General features: G+C 42.9%; 1 protein-coding gene across 1 annotated transcript; it reads left to right on the forward strand.

Moving 5' to 3' along the window:
• Positions 1-1,243: 1,243 nt before the first annotated feature.
• Positions 1,244-13,593, forward strand: tmem41ab (transmembrane protein 41ab). The gene is made up of 5 exons (XM_063211876.1): positions 1,244-1,610; positions 6,994-7,144; positions 7,724-7,885; positions 9,368-9,506; positions 12,285-13,593. The coding sequence occupies exons 1-5, from the start codon at positions 1,450-1,452 to the stop codon at positions 12,536-12,538; spliced, it is 867 nt and encodes a 288-aa protein (XP_063067946.1). The 5' UTR covers positions 1,244-1,449; the 3' UTR covers positions 12,539-13,593.
• The last annotated feature ends 4,146 nt before the right edge of the window (positions 13,594-17,739 follow it).

The following is a 17,739-nucleotide window of genomic DNA, read 5'->3' on the forward strand; positions in this document are numbered from 1 at the left end:
AGAGGCACTGCTGGGCTTTCTAGGCCAGTGATGTGGTGTTTTGATGTGGTGAATTTTGTGTTGCTCACTCTCTCCACAGCAGCACCATCGACGGCCAGTGGAAGGTTTTTGGCTGTGACCTCTCAGGAGATTGACAACAATCTACTTTATCTGACTGATGTTCAGCAGGAGGTTGTTGCCTCAGCACCACATGGCCACCACAAGCCAAGTGAAGCGTAATGTAATGTAAGTGAAATGTATATTGCATTATTATTATCATTATTATTATTATTATTATTATTATTATTATTATTATTATTATTATTATTATCATTATTATTACATTACACTAGCTAATGCTTTTATCCAAAGCTACTTACAATTATTTACAGGGTGTGGGTTACAGTCCCTGGAGCAATGTGAGGTTAGGTGCCTTGCTCAAGGGTACATCAGGCATGGGTGGAAGTGAGCTGAGGGTGGGATTCGAACCTACAACCCTCTGTGCTCCAGACCACCTCCCTGACCATTAGGCCATGGCTGCCCCAAACAAAAAATGTGCATGATGGCGGTGGTTTTGAAGCAGGAGGGGATGATGGCTTGCTCCAGTGATGTGTTAAAAATTATGAAAGATGATGATGATCATGATGAAGAAGAAGAAGAAGAAGAAGAAGAAGAAGAAGAAGTGACGATTTCATATCTCCAACTAAATGTACACAGTATATTGTTTCTTTGATTGCTTTTTGTTTCTAGTAGAAATATAAAAATCATTAAAAGATATGTCTCGTAACTCTTGTTTAAATTGGGCTGCCTTAAATTGAAATGTTAGTAGCAGTAGCAGACACAAAAACTAAGCTATTGTGGATTTGATTGTAAAATAACTGGGATTTGAATTTGATTATAGGCCTACTATTTATTTACTTTATTTTATTTTTTTTACTTTTACTTTTTCACTAATTTGTTTAGTTAGTTGATTTACTTCAGATTTAGTTGCACTTATACATGTAGCCTATATTGTTTTTGTTTTTTTTGTATTAGCCTATTTATAAAATCTTAAAATATAAAATGTCTTTGTTTTAATATACTCATTCCATTTGTCCAAGCATGTCAAATCATATGTCTTGGTATTTATTTTGTATTACTAATTTACGCAAAGTTAAGACTGTCACACTGACTCAGGGTTTGTCTGCCCTTTCTATTTCTACTCCACGCAGCCTCTGTGGCAGGTGACAGCTGATCAGAGTCGGCTTTTGAGGACCCCCATGTGATCCCCTCATGGGTCCAGCCCAGCGAAGTTCCTCCGATTTACATTGTCGCATACAGTGGTTCCACGTCTTCTTAACTTTTTTGACGACGCTGTCCGTCAAACCGATTAACTGTATATAAGCAAGGGATATTATCTGTTTCATCGTTGACTCTTCAAGCTCTACCCGGGACAAGCGGGTACGCGCGGAGTGTTTTTTTGCCGACAACATGCGCTCCATTTTGGGGTTAGTCGTATTGGTCGTCAGCGCAACTTTATATCTGTACCTCTTGACTGCTTTCCTGCCGCCGGGTCCGCGACACGAGCGCCGAGATGAAGAGGGGAAAACAATTGCGAACGAGTTTGGGGAAGTGGAGATGGAAGAAGACAGGTATCAAAGAGACCGAATTAATCAAAGTTTGGCGTGTTGCGGTGTTTTGTATGCTGCATGTGCTGCTCGAGAATTTAACCTACTGACATCTCGGAGGGTGTCATCTGAGATCACGGCTGACCACCTTGGCTGTTTCTGCAGTGAGTAGCATAATGGTATCTCCCACTGCCGCTCCGTCTTTCTATCTCTTAATTCAAAAGCCCAATTTCCTTTCCAGGTCTTTGCATTCAGGCGTTTTCCTTTATATTTGCTTTACATTGAGTGCGTAAAATGACGCGTAAAATATATAAAATATAAAATACAATACAAATCTGTAAAATATTGGACCCTTAGAAATAAAAATACTGCTTGTAAAATAGTACATATTTGAAGTCAAGTGAATTCAGGTAAACTTGGGTAAACCCTAAGCTCAAATGCTGCCTAAATTATTATGTGAAGGAAAAATCGAGTCAAACATCCTCAAGATAGTAAGAAAACACCCAACACTGTCACTGTTTTTAAGACTGTTATTATTTTGGTGTAGATGATCATTTTACTCTAGCCAGGGCTTGAGAACAGTGTGTGGCTTGTTGATGTGTACTTGAGAGAATATAATATATCTTCACCTCCTCTCCTAAATGTACTTCTGATGCTATCTATGTTGATGTTCACTGTTCTATGTGTGTGGCCATAACTGACTGCTGTGAAGGTTTGGGTGTCAAGGTGTACTTGATGGTGTGGCACAATCATGGAAAACGTGATAATTGCATGGGCATGTGGGAGTTGAGGGAGTCCGAGGGGGGTGGTGGGAAGGAGGGGAATGTTGTTGATGGAAGTCTGCGTGTCACACTTTCATTGGATTATCAGTCAGTGTCACTACTGTCAAACTCCAATCAGAATTGTATATTAACTATACACATATTAACTTTATCTTTCTATCATCACTGTACTCAAACTTAGATATCAATTTGCTGACTTGTTGTACACAGTTGAAACTTTAGTGTTGAAATGTTCCTCTTGTGTTAAAAGAGGATTTGAAAAATATTCTTTATTCATAACAACAGCAATATCTTTGAGGGTGTGTGTGTTGTTGTTGATTTAATGTGACTGCATCCTTGAAAAGGAACTTTTAAATCTGCCAGCCTTGCGCATTTCCTCCCGTGCACCTGTCACTAAAGGCAGCCTGATGTAGTGAACTTTCCCATTTAATGACGTCAACTAGACTAGGGTCACTCACAACACACGGTGCGGCAGCTTTCCAAGAGGTGCCTGCCGCACTCTCAAGGAGTAACGTGACCCATGAACAACCCCAACTCTAACTCCAGCTCCAACCCCCAACACGCAGCCCCACACAGTATTTTTTCAGTGTTAAGTCGAGACTTAGAGAGTCTATCTTCTAGAGTGTATTTGGTCCCAGAGTACTCGCTAAGTGTTGAGTTAACACTGCATGTTTTTATTGTGCAGCCCCAGCCAAACCCTCATCCCTACCCTCTGTCCTCCTCCCCCCCTCTCCCCACCATGGCTATTCCCTTCCACCCAACCCCACTCCCATGATGACCTGCACCTCCTGTCTGTAGACTCTGGATAGAGCACTTATCACAGTCAGTAGACGGTGTCCAGATCTTGTCACCTCGAGGGGTGTCACCTCATGGGTCACGAGGCTGGGGAGTCTCCGTTCCTTGACATATCCCTTCTGTGTTTCCTCCCTTTGAGGTTAATCGAGTCGAGTGGCAGTCCGAGGAGTCCAGGGAAAGGGAAAGGACACAGAGGAAAGATTTCGCTGAAGGAGTGGATGGATTTTATTTTGTCTTTTTTTTGTCTTTTTGTAAGAGACTTGAGTCGCTCAGGGGGAATCTTTTGGTTGTCTGAAAGAGGATGAAAGTCATGAATAACGGAGAGTGTGTTAAATTAATAAACAGACCTGTTATTCCCAACAGTGGAGCAAATCGCTTACATAACTCCACTTTTCTGGGGATAATATGCTAAGAAAAGACAGCTATTTCTGTACTTCATGTCGGCTGTCAGAAAAGAAGGGATTTCTTGACAAAGTCCTTATTGGTGTATTTTGACATTTCTTTTGGCAACAGTTTGGCTATTTATAGAACAAGCTTCTCCATCCCAGCAGACAGTACCTGGCCTGCTAATTCTGCACTTCATGCACCCAGTCAACAGAGGAAATTTGCAATAGAAAATGGCTCGAAAACGTGGCCCCGTAATACAGGCCGCTCTGCGAGTGCAATAATAGTTGTAAATACCGTAGTCATTGAAAAAATACACCACTATGACATTACACCGGGCCTTTACTAATAATGCATTAAAACAGGGGCTCCTAACCTATTCCAATTTGGGGCCCACTTGATTTTTTCCACCTTTGATCCAATAAGCAATACAACTCAACTAGTAAACAGCAACACACACACACTAATATTATTTTGATTTTTAGAAAATTATACACGGCCCACTTTCAAGCCCACTTTTTCAATACTTTCAGGGCCAATCAGTGGGCCCCGACCCACAGTTTGAGAATCGCTGCATTACGACGTATAGTCATTGCCATTCTGGTAACAGCAAGCTTATAACATGGGTCATTCCTTAACAAGATGACTGTGAAATGGAAAATTGTGGTGTTTGTGTCACCATGCTTTGGCCACGTAAAATAAAATCCTATGCCATTACATTCTAGGCGGAAATGAGTAGAACTAGAAGTTTCTCAGCATTATTTTTTAATATGGTGTCAGAGATAAGTATTTACAGCATAATATGTAGCAATGTTTCAGTGTGTGTTTTTTATATGTAGCTGAGCATTGAAAAGTCCCAGTCTTACTCACAGACTTAATGCTAGTCTTACTGACACGTCAGTCTAGCGTTGCTTTGGGAAGTCCCAAAGCTCCTTGCGTACTCCTTACGCTGGTGAAAGTAAACACCAACACACACAAGTAAGTACGTGGCCCAATCTTTAAAAAGCTACGCTGTAACTCAAGTGACTACGAAGACGCTCGTGGGCATTTTATAACCAGCTGTTGTCCAACTTGGAGTGCCGGTATGTTCAGGAACAGGAACCCACTGTAGGCCTCCTTTCCGTGGTTTCCCAACATACAGTACGTCAGCAGTCGCTCCTCAGTTCTCACTGCTAGGAAAGCCGACAAGGGATGTGGCGGGTTAGACAAAGGGTTAAGTTGTCCTGGGCCCAGGGAGAGAGGGGGCCTTAAAATGTCTCCCCATGGTCGCTTCCATCTAACGGTAGGGCACTGGGCTGCTACGCCGGCGACCCAAGTTCAATTCCGGCCCGGGTCCTTTGTCGCACCTTCCCCATCTCTCTCTCCCCCACTCACTTCCTGTCTAATCTCTCACTGTCCTATCATAAATAAACTAATAAAAGACCAAAAGAGGGGCCCCATGAGATGATTTTGTCCCAGGCTCAGTCAAGACTGCCAGAGGCCCTGCTCACTGCCACCGGTCTTGGCTTGAGTACCAGAAGTCTCTGAAGAGCCAAGCTGGGTGTTGGTTTACGGAGCTCTCCTCGTAAAGGGCGCATAAGCGAAATTAAACCCCACACTCTGGATTACTGGAGGGGGGGTTCATGCCGTACTCACATGCTTCCTAGTGACCAATGGCATTAGAGTATGGGATCGTGTTACCACCAATGACTGTGACTCGAACGGCCCTTATAAAACTATAGCACAACACAGCTGTGAAACCGGTATTTCATTTTATTCTAATTTACTCTATACCAGGCTATACCAGGGCCTGTACATAGATTCCACAATATCCTAATGCGACATTGTTCACTTCACATTTTTATTAGAAATGATAAATAATAATTACTGTTATTACAAATATTATAAGTACGTTCCGTTTTAATGTTTTGGAATGTAGTTCTTTGTACTTTAAGTTATGAAGCATGATCAACAAGTTATCATCACCAGAAAATAAAAAGGTCAAAAATAAATGTTAATTTCTGTGTTTGAGTAATGCTGCTTTTTCATCTCGTCAGCATGGCCGTAACTACCATTGAGGATACAGAGGTCATGTCCTCTGTATTTTTTTCAGTAATGTAAAATTGATGTATGATGAAAATCGATATATGATCAACAATGATAAATTCAGTCTGTATATGCCACCCCCATTTATCCTCAAGGCAGTGATTAATGAAAACAAACTGAAGAGTTTGACTGAAGTGTTTGAAGCATTCGAAATGTACAGCACAGCACACAGTGTTTGACCTCGGTATTTGAAAATGTCTAGTTACGGCCCTGCTTGTTAGTATGCCAGCTATGTCAGGTGACATACCACGTCACTTGTAAACATCTCTAGTCTGGCTGGTTGTTTTGGTCAAGTTGTTGGTCATCCTCAAGACATGTCGACCATCTTAAGTTTCAGGGTGGTAGCGTGTCACTGCGGGCGCAGCACTTCCAAACACTGTGGCGGTAGTGTCTCATCATCAGACTAGTCGACCTATTTCTATCCTCTGGTGGTCCTATATCCTATTTCAATCCCAATCCTACCCCCTCCAGCCTCCACCCTCCAATGTCTTGTCCATTCACTCTCTCATTTACAGTAACACCACTTATCTGTGTCTCATAGCTGTGTCTCGCCGTAGTAAACATCACTTACTGCACCTCTCTGTGTGCAGGTGTGTTTCTGCACAAAACAGAAACATACCTGTGTAGTCCCGCATTCACTCAGTGCAGGACATTTTTTAGGAACCCAGACAAGCATGCGTTCAAGATAAACATATGTCTTTAATGATTTTTATTTGTTTTGATTTATGTTTTTTGCTGTGTGTCTGAAAAAATAAAATAATGACCACCTCCACCATTGTGGCTCCATCACACGGTATTAAGTATGAAAGGGTGAGTGTAATGGTAGATCCTTGAGAGTTGGCAACCCTGGGTAGGCTATTGCTTTATAGTCGGCATTGTGTGGTTTAGACATTGTCTGTTGTAGTTTTTATCAGCCATCAATGTCATGTCATCCTTGATGCCCCTGCTTCATTATTGTTAATAAAATGTAGTTGTTTTATTTTCATGTATACTTATTAGGGGTGTAAATCACAGCCTCCGTCATACAATTCGATTACAATTTCTTAACCCCTTAAGACACGGCATTATAAATTAGCTGTTACCAGAATGGCAATGACCAAGTCTAAAGGCCCTGTGCACTGTCATACTAGTGTAGTAGTATAGTAGTTAACTTTCAATGTCTATTACAGCGTGCCACAGGAGGTACTGCGTGCATTAAGGGGCTACGGCAGCGATTCAATTATTTTCGATACTTAAGAATGCCCCACGTCATGATACGATTTGATTCGATTCAATCATCGGCTGTAGGATTAATGCATCGATACATATCGATTATTATTTATATTACACGCCATAATATGCTTATTTGACTCCGCTTGCAGAATTCATTTCCCCTCCGATTTGGAAGAGCTGAGGGACCTGGCCGCTCTGCTGAACTTCTACAAGAACGAGCACAAGGCCTACGTGATTCTGCTCTTCTGCAGTGCCTACCTCTACAAGCAGTCCTTCGCAATACCTGGCTCCTCCTTCCTGGTAAGAGAAACCGAAACCTCAAATATCAAAACACACGTTTGGAACAGCGTGTACCACTTGAGTGAGGAAGCAGTGAATGTGTTGTTGTCACCATGGAAATAAGAAGTGATGGGAATACTGGGATTGAGAATCTATCATGTAGTGTCATATACATATTCCGAACCGCCACTTCTTACTTGAGTCAGCTCATTTCACTGACTAACTTATTTTGCTACTTGTAATCAACTTTTGCTGTGTTAAAGTAACATTTGAGTGTTGCAATTGAGAGTTGAATTGTACAATCTCCCTGTTGGTTCTACACTCTACATATTAAATGAACATTGCAAGAAAATACTTTGTTACTATATTATTGGATCAACGTCCATCCATTCATGACACTAGATGGCAGACTCTGAAAACAGGTGGTTGTGCAAAGCTGTTAATAAATAGGCTTCAGAATATATGAACCTGAACTTGATTAAAAGGCAGCAAAATGTGTTTTTGACCAGAATAAAACATTCAGTAAATCAGTGTCTTGTGTTTCACCTTTTTTTTGATGACCGATTATACATATAATGTTCTTTTCTCTGGTCCTGACAGAACATGCTGGCGGGGGCGATCTTTGGTACCCGGGATGGCCTCCTGATTGCCTGTGCCATGTCCACTATAGGCTCCACCTTCTGCTACCTACTATCCCACAACTTTGGCAAAAAGCATGTAGTTCGCCTGTTCCCAGACAAGGTGGCCATGCTGCAGAAACTGGTAATGAATTTTATAATTAAATGAGTTAACTCTTTTTCAAGTTGATGCTCAAACTTGTACTTTTTCTACTCTTTTTCCAAATTCAAATCCACTCTGCATTCTAGTTTTAGAATTACACTACGTTACATTACAGCAGACGCCTTTGACCAAAGCGACTTACAAGCAGGAACGGGGTAAGGGGTCAGCGCAGAGTACAGCAGTATAAAAGTAATTAGTAACAAAAATTAGATAATAAACAAAGACAACTAGGCGCAGTGTACAGTGATGTACTCTGCGTCTAGATGTCTTTGTTTATTTTCTAAATTTTGTTACTAATTACTAGTATGCTACTGTACTTTGTGCTGAATTACCCTACTTCGCAGATATCCTTAGCATATTCTGTCCTATTCTATTACAACTTCTCCTTCATTGTTGTTTTGTTATGAGGTTATTTTTCTACCACTGTGTTGGTTCTGTCTTTTGTAAATGACTTTGGCAGTTGGTGTTGGTGCTGATGAGAAATAAACAAGCACAGCATTATTAGTATCATTATTAGTAGCATTAGTGGTATCCATTAGCAATTGTGCTAGACTACAGTCAGACAGCTAGATGGTCAATCTCATTAGCACGCCTGGCTCATCAGGGGTGAGTTCCTTGCGTAGTTGTTAGCCAGTTAGCAACTTCGGTAGTTGCCAATGGGAAATTGCATTGCAAACCGCAAAGTAGCTATGTAGTTAGCAACTATGGTTTCGAGAACTGCACCCCTGGGGTGCTAAGCAGACGGGGATTCCCTTCATTAACCCATTGATGCCTAAAGCACCTGCTGAATACCTAACCCCTTTTAAAGAAAAGTTTCCCTCAGCCTATAAAACCCTAAATATCTCAGCCTTTGAAACACATAAAAACATGAAATAAGTTGCACTAAACGATAAGACTCTCATCTTCCATTGCATGTGTTCATTCCGATCTCACATACCAAGATTTTTAACAAAAAAATATTTCAAATATCATGAGCCTGAATTCTGAGTCATGCAACTCCAGACACCTGGGTCAATGTTACGCAAGATCCAGCACTAATGGGCTAAAATACCCCATTACTCTCTAGATTTCTAAAAATAAGTGTGTGTCTGTGTGTGTGTGTGTGTGTGTGTGTGTGTGTGTGTGTGTGTGTGTGTGTGTGTGTGTGTGTGTGTGTGTGTGTGTGTGTGTGTGTGTGTGTGTGTGTGTGTGTGTGTGTGTGTGTGTGTGTGTGTGTGTGTGTGTGTGTGTGTGTGTGTGCGTGCGTGCAGATTTTGTCCGACTAGTCAAGCCTCTGCAGTCTACAAACACTGATTATTCCTCAAAATTCATAGCACCCAAACTACAGACATTTACAAACATCCCTTGCCTTCTTTTCCTTCTCTGCTTCTATGTTTCCCCCATCTCCTCCTCCTCTTCTTCTTCTTCTTCTTCTTCTTCTTCTTCTTCTTCTTCTTCTTCTTGTTCTTCTTTCTTTTCTCTCAGTGTGATGAGAACAAGAGTAGTATATTCTTCTTCCTGTTGTTCCTGCGGTTCTTCCCCATGACTCCCAACTGGTTCTTGAACATCACCTCCCCCATCCTCAACATCCCCATCCCCATCTTCTTCTTCTCTGCCTTCATCGGTGAGTAGTGTTGCTCCCTTCTCCCCTCTCTCCTCTTCCTCCTCCCCCTCTCTCCTCCTCCCTCTCTCCACTTTCCAAATGGTTCATCAACATCTCCATCCCCATCTTCTTTTTCTCCGCCTCCATCGGTGAGTTGTAGGTGCAATAGATTTCGTGCAACGTCTGTATGCGCAAACAAACAGCAATGCATTCTGGATGGAAATGTTGCATGATGGTTAGAAATCTTGTCCGACTTCCCAAATTTCAGTCCTGTTGCGACGACGACGTGACATGTGACATGATGCCAAATGCACTGCACCCTACTTCAACTCCCCCTCCCCACCTGTCTCCCCACACCTCACACGTGGTGAGCTAGTACATCAAACTGGAGCGAGCTCATCGTCTCGTGCAGAATTGTGGTCGACTTTTAATGCGCTGTGTTTAATACCACCCACGTTGTGACAACAAGTTCTCGCTGATGTACTTTGCAACATCGATCGACACATCTTTGTCCCAAACGCACCTGTTGCTCCCGCTCTCCTCCACTTCCTCCTCCCTATCTCCTCCTTCTCCATCTCTCTCCTCCTCCTCTGCTCTCTGTCCACCTACTCTTCCTCTTGCTTCTCCTCCTCCCCCTTCCCTCCTCCTCCTCCTCCCTCTCCCCTCATCCATCCCTCCTTCTCCTCCTTCCTCCCCTCCACCACCTACTCAATCCTCCTCCTCCCTCTCCTCCTCCTACTCCTCCTCCTCCTCCTCCTCCCTTTTCTCCTCCTCCTGGTTCCTCTGCATTACCTCCTCCATCCTCCACATCTCCATCCCCATCTTCTTCTCTCCCTTTATCGGTGAGGTTCCTTTCAGGTTTTTTTTTAATGAAGGTGCAGGATGTACACCAGGAAAAGAGGTGCAGGCGCCCCCATGTAATACTTAAAACAAAGAAAAAATGCTACACATTCATCGGTTGTAGTTTGAAGTTTAATGGTGTGACAATGTTTCAGCAAACAATGGCCTTGTGACCTAGGAAGGCTGTTGTGGCTGAAACGTCACAACATTAAACTTTAAACTACAACTTGTGAGTATGAGGTTCTTTTGAGTGTCATCAATGTAATCATCATGCATCCAATGTAAACGCAAATGCATCAAAGCACACTGTGGCTGAAATCAATCGAATTACGACTGGTTTTAGGTGTAGCTCTTAATGTCTATAATTTTTTAATGGTTTATGACGTACGGTATGGTGTTTTATGTTGTATGCTTTATTGTTTATGTATGTTAAATTATGAATTGAACTTTACAGAGACAGATAGATAGAGAGAGAGAGAGAGAGAGAGAGAGAGAGAGAGAGAGAGAGAGAGAGAGAGAGAGAGAGAGAGAGAGAGAGAGAGAGAGAAAGAGAAGTGAAAACAAATATATTCAATGATTATCCAAAATAAGCTTTGTACTGTTTCGATAGTGCTATGCACTGCTTGCATGCTTGGCTCAGAGAGTTACTAACCTCAGAATAATTCAATTCAATTCTTTATTTACATCAGACACAAATACATGGTCCATATCAGAGTGTACAAAGGAGTAAGCATAAATAGCACAAAAAAAGTAAAAAAATGTATGCTGTCTGGTGATTAAAAAACATAATCTAATTTAAAATCTAATCAGATTCTGTAATGAACTAATCTAATTAATCACATTGCAATCTCAAATTCTAGGACATAGTGATAAGCCTTCTATTTACTCTCAATGTGATAAGCAAATGAGTGTTTTGGTTTTGGTGAAGTTCTGAAACGTTCATACATCATAGTGTCATTACGTGTACACTCTCAGAAATAAAGGTGCAGAACCATTCGCTGTGGCAGTATACCTTCAAGGGGAGTACCATTGTGTGGCTTGATTGGTACCCCAAAAAGACGTGCGTTCAGTTTCTTGCAATGTCGACCGATGTGCATCTGTCACCTCTTTTTTGAGGTACCACCCAAGCAACGCAATGGTACTCCCCTTGAAGGTACTGCCACAGCGACGAGTTCTGTACCTTTATTTCTGAGCGTGTATATGCAACTGTAAGTGTACGCAGTTGAAGTTGTACGGAATCATTCCTGGAGGAGGTGGAGGAGAGGGAGAAGGGAGGAGTAATGACATTTAATAACCTCCAAGTCGACATCCTCCACTCCTCCTTCCTCCCTCTTCTCCCTCTCCTCCTCCCTCTCCTGCTCCCTACTCCTGGGGTGAGGAACCTTATGTCTCGGGGGGCCGTTTACGCCCCTTGAGGCCGTCTTATCCGGCCCCCGATATAATTTTAATGTTATTGCAGTTTCACAGAAATATGACATTTTGTAAAGCAATCTTAGAAATTGCATTTGCAATACTAGTAGCCCCTTAATGCACACCGTATCTCAAGTGGCACGCTGTAATAGTCACTGAAGCGTTAACTATCATAGTACTCCAATACTAATAATAACAATAATAATGACGTAAGCCAGGGCCTTTAGTAATGCACTACAACTTGGTCATTGCTGTTAAGTTACTGTATATTTTCAGGGGACCTGGTGAAAGTGGGGTCTTTTGTAAAGGTGGCTGCCTTCAATGTAGGCCTAAAGTTCTGGGGACAAGCCTGGTTTGTCTTCATAGTACGGCCCCTTGAGGACTTTGAAGTACTGTATAAATAAATATAAAATTAAATATAAATGATAAAATTTGAAGTGGCCCCTGGAATGAACGGTTCCTCCCCACTCCTGCCCTACTCCCAACTCCCTCCTCCCTTTCTCCTCCTCCTCCTCCTCCTCCCTTCTCCTTCTCCTCCGCCCCCTCCAGGTCTGATTCCATACAACTTCATCTGCGTGCGTACGGGCAGCATCCTGTCCCAGATCACCTCTCTGGACGACATCTTCTCCTGGGGCACGCTGCTGCAGCTCCTGATCATCGCGCTGGTGGCCCTGCTGCCCGGCATCCTCATCAAGCGCTACGGCAAGGGACACCTCAAGCTGGACGGCCTGGAGCCGAACGGACATCAAGCCAGCGCTACTAGTGCTGCTGCAGCTACTGCTAATGACCGCAAAACCAGATGACCACCAAAGGGGCGGCGCCAACAATGACTCTGAGAGCTGACTGGACTGGACTAGACTGGACTGGCCAACAGAAACGTTTGTAAGGACTTCTTGCTAGGTCCAGTAATATTAGGAAGCACCAGCAGGAGGGATGTGATGAGTGTGTTCTTATCAAGATTGTTTGATAATGATGTGATTATACATTATTGATTGTTTTTGATTGATGATCAATATTTGTAATGTTATTCTTATACTGTACACTCAAGGTACAAAAAGAAAGAGATATCTACTGTGGGATAAACGACTAATCGTTAGGGAGCCTTGAAGCGTACAAGGAAGTTCTGATATGCTGTCTGTTTATCATTTAACCCATTTAAGCCTTGGCATCTGCTAAAAACGCTGAATGCCTAAGCCCTTTTTGGAAAAAAGGTGCCCTCAGCCTATAAAAACGTAAACATTTCAGCCTTTGAAGCACATAAAAACATAAAATGAGTTGCATTTAAAAGCTAGGACCCTCATTTTGCATTAGAATATGTTCATTCAGCTCTGACGCACCCACATTTTTAATTTAAAAAAAATTCCCTAAAATCTCAAAAGCCTGAATGTGGCGTTCATGCAGCTCCAGGTGCCTAGGTCATTGCAGCGTATATGCAGCATCAGGCTTGAATGGGTTTAGACGTGTATGGGTGTTGAACTGCTCAAGGCTGCAGTATCCAATACACCTCCACTGCCCCCCAATGGTGGGCCTTTGTAGAGCAAGGAGAAGTTTTTAGTATTAGTCTTAAAAAAGCTGACTGCTTGTTTGCTTGTGAAATGTACTGTATGTTAACACTGAAGCCTTAATTCTCAATATGTGCAACGACCAGTGTCATCACACACACACACACACACACACACACACACACACACACACACACACACACACACACACACACACACACACACACACACACACACACGCACACATGCTTAAGTGCGCACACACACACGGGCATGCACGCACGCATGCACACATACACACTCACACATACTGTACTTACAGGAATAACTGCACACTTAGGGAAATTGGCAGCTTGGAGATGATATTCTGTGTGTGGATCTGTGTGTGTGTGTGAATACTGGTGGTCTGTCTGTCTGTAGAATAGGAACTGGAAGCACTTAAGGAGGACATTTTCACACCAACTGGGTGTCTGTTCTGACAGATTGCACTATCAAGGACAAAAAGGAGCTACGCGTCACAAATAAGTTCCTCCAAAGATATAACCAAAGATATCCAATACTGTAAATCAAGGGTTGTTTAAGAAATATTTTTAGGGCTTTTTTGGAAAGTGGAGGAGACACAGGAGAGGTGGGGAGAGAGAGAGAGGTGGGGAGGGATTGGCAAATGACCTGGGCCAGAACTGAACCCGGGTCGCCGGCGTGGTAACTCATACCTCTTTTCCACTGCCGGTATTGGTAGGCCTACAGCTCGACACAGCGCGACTTGGCCGCCACTTTTTGCTTCTCAAATGGCCATGACACAGTTCAATCGAAGAGCAAAAAGTGGCAGCCGAATCGAGCTGTAGGCCAACCTGAAAACCGGCAGTGGAAAAGAGGCATCAGTGCCCTACCGTTATAGCCTGATTATCATCGACTTTCAAATCTCTTTCAGACTTGGTCCGACCAAGAGCATAACAATTAACATTTCCCACCTGGCATGGTTGACCTACCTCCCTTGGTTTGCTAATGGTTGTTTGCTTCCCGACAAAGTGGGAGGAGTTCCCGATATTGCGGGAGCTCAGAAAGTACTTGCATTGCTCTTGACCTGACTAGTAGCAACGTTGAAAGTGTTGCATCACTAGAAGGGCACGGCCTGGCTACTACCGTTAGGCCACGGCAGGGCCTTGTAAACCTAGGTTAACCATTGCATACATGACTAATGCGACGGAGTGGGATCAAGTCTGATATTTTCAATGGGCATGATTTTCTCATTGAACTCCCTTTATTCTCCCAGCCTCTTGGTCTCCTCAAGGGGCATAGCTGCCATAGTATGGCAGCTTAGAACCTTATGCCATATAGGCCTAGCCTGATTTCGACTTTCAAATCTCTTCGAGACCTGGTCTGACCAAGAGCATAACGATTAACATTTCCCAAACGGCATTTCCCAAATGGCCTCCCTTGGTTTGCTAATGATTGTTTGCTTCCCAACAAAGTGGGAGGAGTTCCCGTATTTGCCGGAACTCAGAAAGTATTTGCATTGCTCTTGACCTGACTGGTAGCAACGCTGAAGCTGTTGCGTCCCTAGGAGGGCACGGCCTGGCTAATATAGGCCCTACCGTGGCCTAACGGTAGGGCACCCGTCCGCTATTCGGCCCACCCAGGTTCGATTCCCTGTCCGGGTCCTTTGCCGGTCCTTCCCCATCTCTCTCTCCCCACTCGCTTCCTGTCACCACCTTCACTACACTGTCATTAATAAAGTAAAAAAGACCAAAAAAATATATAAATAAAGAACCTTACACCATATTGATCCCGGTATAACTCCTTATGAACCGTCTCCTGATCTACTGTCTCTGATATAACCAGTGGTGTGCTTATATAGTGTCGCATACATCTGTGAAATACTGTAGGATCAGGTCAAACTGTGCGCATCTGTACCTCTTGGGGAGAACCTGCTATACCGAATCTTTAAATGAGTCTTAATATGTTGCTAAAACTTGCTAGTGTATTGATTTTGTTTGTTGTGTTATTCAGGTGAGCCTGTGCAATAGATGGTGCTCTTGACTTATTTAAATTGGCACTGATACCTTGTCTATGTGAGAATCTGGCCATGTATGCACTGCAGTACACCAGCGCTGCCATAAGAGGGCTTTCTAAACTCAAACTCCTGTTTTAATTCAAAGCATACATAGATGTGGCTACAGCCTAGGGGGCCCTAGTCTGGTCCTGACCATCCCATAATACTACCATTTCATTCCGTATTTATGTAGTGCGGAGCCAAGTCTCTTGGCGGAATCAGTGAAAAATCATAAACAACTCTGACAAGATGTAGCATTGAAAAATTGGTCTGCTGTGTCGAGTACACTTTGAAATCTTGTTCATACTCACCTCACACCCCCCCATACACATACAGTTTACAGATATGTTATCCTTAATTCCTATCTTGGAATTATGATGCCGTGAATGTAATTTGCATGAATTTTGCCTTCCACAGAGCCTCTAGCAACCTGTAGCTGAGAGGCCCAGGGCCACCTCAGTCCAGGGGTGCATTTCTGGAAAGCGTAGTTGCTAACTATGTTAGCTACTTTGTTGTTTGCAATGCAATTTCTGAAGTTGCTAACTGCTAACAACTGCACTTTTCAGAAATGCACCCCAGATCTACCCATAACCATTTGCTTAATTTTTGTACACCCAGGGGCTTAAACGGCACAGATTTGCTTTTAAAAGGAAGCACACAGTAGTCATTGCTGCAAATAATTGCAACTCAGATCAATATAGCCCCCCAAAAAATGTGAGAATAATGATAATAGCATAATGTGCTCGTCTCCTCTAATGTGCGGAGGGAGCGTGGGGCCCATGGCCCCATGGCACTAGCCCAGCTGTTGTGAAGTCTGCAGAAACAGACGTCCGTCTGTGCCATGGTGGCATGCAGGTGCTGTCATTTGTGTGTGTTGCCTTGTTGTGCAAACACAACACTCCACAAACCACTAAGCAGATTCAATTAGCCCGACGGCGCGGTAATGATGCGGCCGATTAAGACGTCACCCATCAACAGATGTTTACGCTTTGCCAACCGGGTGAATCCATAACAAATAATCTGTCTTGTGCTTTGTGAGGGGAGCTACAGTTGGCTGGCTTATTTAATCACGGCAGAAGACAGGCTATTACCCGTAGTCATTATCGCAGCCAAGCGTGGTCCGTCATGTCGTAATTGGTACACCAGACCAGGGCCGTAACCAGACATTTTCAAATACCGGGGTCAAATACTGTGTGCTGTACTGCATACTGTACATTTAGAAAGCTTCGAACACTTCAGTCAAACTCTCAAGTTCGTTTTCATTAATCACTACCTTGAGGATTTATCATTGTTGATCATATATCGATTTTCATCATAGATACATTTTATATTACTGAATTAAAAAATACAGAGGACATGACCTCTGTGTCCTCAATGGTAGTTACGGCCATGCACCAGACATAAACCTGTTGTGTGTGCTGTCAGTGAATTGGCCTCTAAGTCTAGCACCTACAGAACCTGCTGTGTGAAACGCTCTTCTTGTTGGCCCTGTGGGTTGATGGTACTCATTATTTCTCTTGTTTTGTGGTATTTTCTCTTGTTTATGTGTGGTTTACAGAAGCAATAACATGCTGTCGCTTATGTCTAAGCCCCCTTGTACAATGTGTCAGTGATATTTGTTTGTTATAATAATAAGTGCAATGTTATATGGTGCCACTGTGTGGAAGCTGTGCAGTTTAAGTTTGATCACAGTCAGTAAGGAGCATTTTGTGTCTGCAAATCTGAGGCAGCTTTTTTTTTAAACAGATGCCATAGAGCCACATAAGCAGGCCATCAGGGATTTTTCGGGGGGTACCTTGACCTTAAACCCACACAGCCATGGTAAATCAGGAACTGTCATTTCAGTTCATTATCAATACGTACTGTATTTTTGAGTGACATACTGGTCTGTATTAGTCTAGTAAACTACCAGAACAACCATGCCAGCAGAATTTTTTTTGCCTGGCTGGTTGATCTAGCCTCACACCATAGAGGATAATCATAGCTGAGCCGTTAATGGATCTTTCCTGTACAACACTATGTAGTTTTGAATTTGTGTAGTGAGTCAATGGGATGGGTGTAACAAAGTGACAATGCAATGAACAGCAACCGTTAACATGTCACAGCTTTGCCTATGGTGCAGGCCAAGACTGTACATTTCATGTTATAGCCTGTCTTGCCAGGCTAGGTAAATATTTGAAAGCATTGAAACTCAAAACATGGCAATGTATTCCTGCATCGCACTTACTATGCAACAAACAGTGACGATAAGCAGCCTAATGCACGTTCTTAGTCCTATACAGTAAGTGGTGCAAGGCAAGAGCTTCCACTGATAAACGCTTAATGTCAAGTGCAGTGGGTTGGAAAGAATCCATCCCATGTATCTCAAGCATCCCTCACTCTGTCCCATGACAATCACTGGTCTTGTCTTGTATTGCAACAAAATAATTATAAGTTATTATCTCATTAC

This window comes from Engraulis encrasicolus, chromosome 12 (assembly GCF_034702125.1).
Source record: "Engraulis encrasicolus isolate BLACKSEA-1 chromosome 12, IST_EnEncr_1.0, whole genome shotgun sequence".
Lineage (NCBI taxonomy): Eukaryota > Metazoa > Chordata > Actinopteri > Clupeiformes > Engraulidae > Engraulis > Engraulis encrasicolus.

Bases quoted from the DNA above. Each gene is read 5' to 3' on its own strand.
- tmem41ab (XM_063211876.1), top strand. From the start codon at position 1,450: ATGCGCTCCATTTTGGGGTTAGTCGTATTGGTCGTCAGCGCAACTTTA. The intron at 7,145-7,723 runs GTAAGAGAAACC...TGGTCCTGACAG, and splicing joins TACCTGGCTCCTCCTTCCTG to AACATGCTGGCGGGGGCGAT. The intron at 9,507-12,284 runs GTGAGTAGTGTT...CGCCCCCTCCAG, and splicing joins CTTCTTCTCTGCCTTCATCG to GTCTGATTCCATACAACTTC.